Source organism: Nanorana parkeri, unplaced genomic scaffold (genome assembly GCF_000935625.1).
Source record: "Nanorana parkeri isolate BGI_ZX_2015 unplaced genomic scaffold, ASM93562v1 scaffold379, whole genome shotgun sequence".
NCBI lineage: Eukaryota > Metazoa > Chordata > Amphibia > Anura > Dicroglossidae > Nanorana > Nanorana parkeri.
The window spans coordinates 204,856-212,138 of NW_017306647.1; the positions used below are offsets into that span (position 1 = coordinate 204,856).

The following is a 7,283-nucleotide window of genomic DNA, read 5'->3' on the forward strand; positions in this document are numbered from 1 at the left end:
CCCCATTGGAGAATGGCAATCAGCATTAATGGATTGCTGAGATTTGTAGTCTTCTATAGCCAGTTGTCATTCTCTATTGCTGTATAATCATTAAGTATACAGCACTGGAGAATGGCAAAACATTTAAAGGGCCAGTATCGGCTGTGCCACCCCTCTACTACCTGCTGCCCCGAGGCCATGGCCTTGGTGGCCTTGTGGGGAATCCGACCCTGTTATGATCATGTTAGGGCCTAGGGGGCCCTAACATGATCATATATAATTTTAGTGCAGTTTGCCCTGAACTTAAAAAGTTAGAGCAACAGTGACACCTGTTGGTTACAATTGGGTATTGCTACTTTCCACCATCAACTATGTAACAAAGGTGGTTGTTTGAAGGATAACAATACTGTTACATTAATAAAAAGTCTCCTTCCCTACCCGCCCTATTCCCATCCATATCCTGTACTACAGATCTCGGATCCGCTGGTGAACACCTTCATGGGCAATGCCGACTTTTGGTGGCTCTGCTTCCTGAGTTGTGCATGCTTGGCTTATCTCTATAAACCCCAATAGAGAAACCATCTTCCTGCTAGAGGCAGTGTCAGTCAGTGGATAAGGTAGCTTGGCTGATCCGACGTCTGTAGTAGGGGATATAGATGTATGGAAAGGTGGGGGAAAGCTTGTCCCCGAATTATGAATAACCATTGTTATCCTTTAAATGGGGCAGAACGTACCCTGCAGTGAAATATAAGGCACATGTCTGTCCTGCATGAAGAAAATGCAGCTGAGCTATAATGACAGGTAGCTTGGCATTCTTTCCTATATCTCCATGCTATTGCCAAAATGGAAATGCCACTTTACAGTCCAATCACTATCCTGCAGCCAGAAAAAGCTGCTGAACCCTTACAACTGCCACCAGGGCCGAATTTACTCTCCCTGCCGTCCCAAGGCCAGGTTCCTCAATGCGCCCCCCTCCCTGCCAAACCCCCACCTCCCCATTTGAGAATGGCAACCACATGGTGGGGCGGCAGGGTTAGTTTTAATTTTTGTTATTGTTTATTTTTTTTAAACTTTTTTTATCATTGTTTTTTTATTTTTACTTTTTCAATGTTTGTTGTTTTTTTTACTCTTTTTTTAAATAATTTTTTATTTATTTTTTTATCTTTTTTTCTTATTACTTTTTAATCACCTTTTTATATATATCCCCGCTCTACATTTAGCCCTTCTTGCCCAAAGCAGAGCTAAATGTAGAAAACAACTACCCGCCCTGCACTTCATATCCTGGGCATCGGGAGATTGCACACCCCTGCCGCCTCTCTGCTCCCTGCCGCCCTTGGTGGCCTTGTGGCAAATCCGGCCCTGACTGCCACCTTATTTTTTTGTAGTGCTGCCGGGCCCATTTAGCTAAAATGCTGAACTTGTACTGCTTTACCCCTGAACCCTATTTTTTATTCTAGAATAGACTATGAAAGCTCCACTTCAATAGCTGTTCTCCCAAAACTTGGCGGAACCATAATGGGAACCTAATCAGTCCCTCAATAAAGGGCACATGCTGACCCCATTACAGTACCACAGTTCTGCAAGTCAGTTCTGTCATTTGTCTACAATTTTTTTTTACCACTGAGTGACTATGTTTCAACTAATATTCCTAAATCTATTGTGTGTACAAAGTAACCAGACTGCAGCACCCGCCGATTTCACCTTCATTGTGACAAACAACGAAAAGCAAAACTTCTCCGATCATAATGATGAGTGTGAAATCCCCTCAGCTTCCCCCAGAATTAAACAGCATCGGGGAACTCCTAATGGAGCCAAAATATAACTACTCTTCATTAAAGACAGGAGCCCCCTCCTCCTTCCCCTTATTAATTCTCATCATTGTTCAATGTCTATTTGTAGAATGTTATATATTTGGCACTTAGGACATTCCTACCCAAACTATACAATATCTTCTGCTGTACAAACAAGAGGAAACATAGACGGGGTCCTGACTGTGAATACTGAACCGAGCGTTTTCCCGGACTCTTTGCACAGCACGGTTTACTTAAAGGGCCAGGTATCCAAAACTGATATTTTAGATCAGTGGAGGACCTAAGAAACAAAGAGCCCTGGTGCACGATTGTTTCTGCCCCCCCTCCCCCAAAAAAACCCACAAACCCCCCCAATCCACACCATAGCATTGCTGTATAAAGTACTGCGGAGATTTGTAGTCCTCTATAGAGGGTGCCATTCTGCATTGCTGCAATGCAGAATGGCACCTGCTATAGAGCACTACACATGCCAACATTACTATATACAGCATGTCCATCAATTAGGCTACAAACCATCACTGGGAGTGTTGGATGATCCGGTCGGTATCCGGTAGCCAACAGGCCCCCACTCCCTTCTCTGCACTGGGAGTGTTGGATGATCCGGTCGGTATCCGGTAGCCGGCAGGCCCCCACTCCCTTCTCTGCGCTGGGAGTGTTGGATGATCCGGTCGGTATCCGGTAGCCGGCAGGCCCCCACTCCCTTCTCTGCGCTGGGAGTGTTGGATGATCCGGTCGGTATCCGGTAGCCGGCAAGCCCCGCAGAGAACGGTGGGCCATCAGATCGGTATCGGGGCCACCGTTCTCTGCGATACCGATCTGATGTATCCGGCGGCTGGCAAGCCCCGCCATCTTGCTGGGACTGTGTTGGAGGATACTGGGCCCCTCCAGGCTCAGGCCGCTGTCCGCCCCTGTTTTAGATCAAGGAGAATGCCAGAGGACTGAAATATCTGCCACTTTCCATCACTTTGCCCAAATATTCACTCTGTAGCCTGAAATGGGTCGACTGACCCAGTGGTTTACTTTTGGAGTGAAGGGGTTCTGGGAAACAAGCAATATACCCCATACAGACTCCAGGAAAGTTTGGCATCTCCTATATGGTTTAATTCAAACTTAAAGCTGGAGTTTTATGTGCTTATATTTTGCCTACCCCTCCCCCCTCATTGACATGTAATAAAACTTTTCTGTTTTCATTGCATACCTTATTTTAGAGCCAGTGGTGTCATCCCTGGGTCTCTGTGCTTGTCTGTGCAATACAGACAGATTAGGACTGGTGGGAGGGGACGGCAGGGAGCTGTACATAACTACTTGAAAACATCACAGCACGCTGCCACAGTACTCCTCAAGAATTTTGAAATTTGCATAATCCCTCCCAAGATTCAGCCCACTGCTTGCATCAGGGTTGAATCTTGGGAGGAGTTATGCAAATATCAAAATGCCCTGATGGGTGGATGTCAGTCTGGAGGAGTGGGCGTTTCTAGGCAGGCTGTATTTGCAGGCAGACCAACCTAGGTAACGCCCACATGTGATGCTGAGCCTCCAAGATTGACAGAACTGAAATGCAATTAATTAAAGGGGCGGGTCCACGGCCAGTCAGGCTGAAGAGGAAAGTATTGATGATGCTGGGCATCCTCTAGCCAGGAAATGAGGTGGAGCTCTATCTGATTGGCTGCAGCGTCTAATGTACATTGTGAGAAGCTCTCAGTGTGCAGTGATACCGTGTTTCCCCGAAAATAAGACAGTGTCTTATATTTTTTTTTCTACGAAAAAAGACACTAGGTCTTATTTTCGGGGGATGTCTTACCTGGCTGCAGCTGTCCGCTCTGCCGTCCAGGGAGCCAAGGACGCAGGTCAGATAGAAGACTGAAGGGAAGGACGCAGGTCAGATAGAAGACTGAAGGGAAGGACGCAGGTCAGATAGAAGACTGAAGGGAAGGACGCAGGTCAGATAGAAGACTGAAGGGAAGGACGCAGGTCAGATAGAAGACTGAAGGGAAGGACGCAGGTCAGAATTGAAATTCTGAATTTAGAATTGAACAGATAAATCCAGTGCAAAGCTCAAAACAGAGACATAAGAAGTGGTAAGAACCATGGGAAATCTGTGCAGAGAAATTCGGAATCTAAAGTTGTAAAGCTGAGAGACGCTAAAAACACGGTGTCCTGACTTTCTCCTTCCCTTTGACTATGAACAGGTTTGGAGGGGCCCATCCTGGGATGATGCATGAGCTGCAGGCGCGACTCCACAAGAAGAAGCCAAAGGAGTGACGGAGAGGGGAGGACTCTACATTGCGTGTGTGAATGGTTACTTTGTATGTATATAAAAACTACAATAAAGAACGATTGTATCATTTCCCAGAATACGCCTTTTGTATCCATAGAACATCCAGGCCGCCCTTAAAGTGACACTAACCTCCGGAGCTCAATCTTTAAACTCCATTCAAGTCCCTGAACTATGAATAACAATGTATCTTATTTGTGTATCACTCGGCTGTAGAGCCTCCAATCATCTCTGACACTGTCCTTCCTTCTGGAGGGGGGCTACTTGTGTTCCCCATGGTCCCTGTGTGTGTTGTAAAGTAGTCACCGCTCCAAACTCACTCCCGGGATGGACTACAATCTCAATACAAATCAGTAAACTAAACATGAGATTGTAATCCATGCAGGGAGTGAGCTTAGAGCGGTGACTACTTTACAACACACACAGGGATCATGGGGAACAAAAGTTCCCCATGGTCCCTGGGAGGCAGGTGATACGTGTAATTGGATGCAGACGCCTGTACCTCCTTGTGGGAAGACACGGCTGCATGCGGTTACATTCTAACCCGACCCTGCTCATTTGTGCCGGTCCGGGTCCCAGACAGTGTGTATCCTAGTGCAGGAACCCGGACCTGCAAAGATGTACAAGTTTGGGTTGGCATGTAACCACGTGTAGTTGTGTTTGCCCATAAGGATGTACAGGCGGCTGTAAGCAATTATAAGCAGCAGCTGTCCCTCCAGGGCGCAGGTCTCTGCATGGGCATGCACACCCACGTAAATGAGCCCTTCAAGGCACCAAGCGATAAGACTGCATGCTGCCACGTCCTCTCGGGAGCAGTCCTCTGCACAGGCATGTATGATGTATAGATGTGCACGCCTGTGTAAATGAGCCTCAACAATCAGCCTTTTGTCTCCGGTTAGTCGTGATTAACTCAGGTCTTTGCTGTGCACACCTGCCCTCATTAGTTTACTTTAAAGCGAGGTTAGAACGTCAAGCCTGCACTTGAAGAATGGGTTTATCTGTTTGCTAAAGCCCTGGATAGCAGGCTGTCTCTGACTTCTGCCTGACTGTTCATGCCTTAGTTTTCAATGTGAACTTCTCGGACAGTAACAGTCACAGCTTACCACCATCATTAGTCTGCTCCCTGTTTACCATTCTGGAACCAGGACTCTGTCTGATTCTATTTCCGTCTGCTATGTGCTCTGACCACCTTCGAGGACTTGCACATCTCAAGCATCTGTCCTTCTTGCTGTGGCCTCTGGCAGTACAAAGGGTCTATGCAACTCCATGACAGTGCTATTGGTGCTTACCCAATAGAACTGCATTCTTGCACCTATCAGGTCCTGCCTGGGGTGACCCCTTAGAGCAGGGGTCTCAAACCTCTGGCCCTCCAGCTGTGGTGGAACTACAAATCCCATGAGGTATTGCACAGAGAGATGCATCGTGGGATTTGTAGTTGCACCACAGCTGGAGGGCCGGAGGTTTGAGACCCCTGCCTTAGAGCCACGGTGGCTAGCTCAGTAGATGTTCTCTAGGGTTCAAGCCCCATTTTGATTCACCATCCAAGAGACAGGAATATCTTTGCACAATTGTAGCGAACACTGAGAATCCAGCAAATTGTTGACGTCTTGCCATAAAAGCAATACTGAAAATAAAAGTGAAGTGTTATGTTCCGGCAATGCTGGGCGGCTTCTGTTTTGTAAGCACCGAGCTGCAAGACGTATCCTATAAACACCCTAAAATGGGGATGTTTTATGTTTTGGTATGTCAGTACTAGAATACATCACATGGACTTTGTGGTCAGAGAGAATTTCCCTCTTTCCTCTCAGTGACTCAGAACGTAGTTTGTGTTTCCAGCATCTCCTACCAGGGATCTTCCGAGACTTCCTTCTTCGTAAACACTGGACCACTTTTAGGACAACGTACTGGAATAGTAGATGTGAGAGTGATGAGTAGAAAGGGGTATAGGGTCAGTCAGGCCAAGACCGGAGTGTTGGTTCCTGGTGACTGCTTACAGGGTGACTCACTTTCACTGGTTTCCAGGCTGCTAGAAGACCTCATCGATGCGTTTCCTAAACTCAACTTTCCAACTGATCCACCTGCCCTCATGGCAAGGAGCTTTAACGCTCCCTTTTGACCCTTATCCCATTATGAAGCCCTTAAGAGATAAAACACCATAGAAGTCAGCCAACCAGACCCTGCCCCTGACTGAAATGTTCATTTTGGGTAGAATGACCCTTAAAAGTACAAAAAAAAATCTCACGGCTTCCCAGGCTTCTAGAAGACCTTAGTGATGAGTTTCATCAACCCAACTTTCCAACCGGTCCACCTGCCCTCATGGCAAGGGGCTTTAACTCTCCCTATTGGCCCTTATCCCATTATGAAGACCATATGAGGTAAAATACCATAGAACTCAGCCAACCAGACCCTGCCCCTGGATGAAATTTTTATTTTGGGTAGAAGGACAAAAAGGGAAGAGTTAAAACCCCTTGCCACATGGGTAGGTGGACCAGTTGGAAATTTGGGTTCAGGAAACTCATCACTGAGGTCTTCTAGAAGCCTGGGAAGCAAAGCTGTGAGAGTGATTTCTGCCCATTCAAGTTACAGGTTCCCTTGATAGCCTTTTCCCCTATGCTACTATTTAATTCCACTACACATAAACCCCCCCCCCTCGACACTCCATTCACCAAACACAACTAATTGAACCCTGTAGCCCTTACCTCATCACTCTCACGTTTACTATAAAACCCTCCAGGTAGGAGAAAGCATGTGACCTTCCACCCAAAGTGCAGTATGTGGCACCTAAGCAACCAATCAGTTGTCCGGTGGGTGGAAGCAGTGTTTAGTCCAGTAAAGGCTCCAACATAGATGGACTCTGAGCTTACCCAGGACTTTTAATTCAGGGCTCCTGCATGAGAACAGGGCACCAGGAGAGCACTAGAAAGGAATAAAGAGAACCTGTCACTTTCCTCTGAACGTGCTTCACTTGAAACCCTCGCTACAACACAAGGATTCCCTCTACAGTCCATATAAAATGCCGTCCCTTTTATCCAAAAAGGCCCACACCATCACAAAACAAAACTAGCACCATATACACCAACCGAACACATTTTTTTGTGAGATGCAACTTATTTTATTTCACTTACAAAAAAATTAATATAAAACATATATTCGATAAATAAAATCACAAATATATAAATAGGTTAACAATATTCATTTTAAACAACCACAAAACAGGC

The 7,283-nt window shown here is 46.3% G+C and overlaps 1 protein-coding gene across 1 annotated transcript in view; it reads left to right on the forward strand.

The window, feature by feature from the left end:
• Window positions 1-4,066, forward strand: part of APOBR (apolipoprotein B receptor) — a 6,074-nt gene extending 2,008 nt beyond the window's left edge. Inside the window, exon 2 of the mRNA XM_018559119.1 lies at window positions 3,980-4,066. Within this exon, the coding sequence (XP_018414621.1) occupies window positions 3,980-4,052 (73 nt within the window). The 3' untranslated portion in view covers window positions 4,053-4,066. The remainder of the gene's footprint in view (window positions 1-3,979) is intronic.
• The last annotated feature ends 3,217 nt before the right edge of the window (window positions 4,067-7,283 follow it).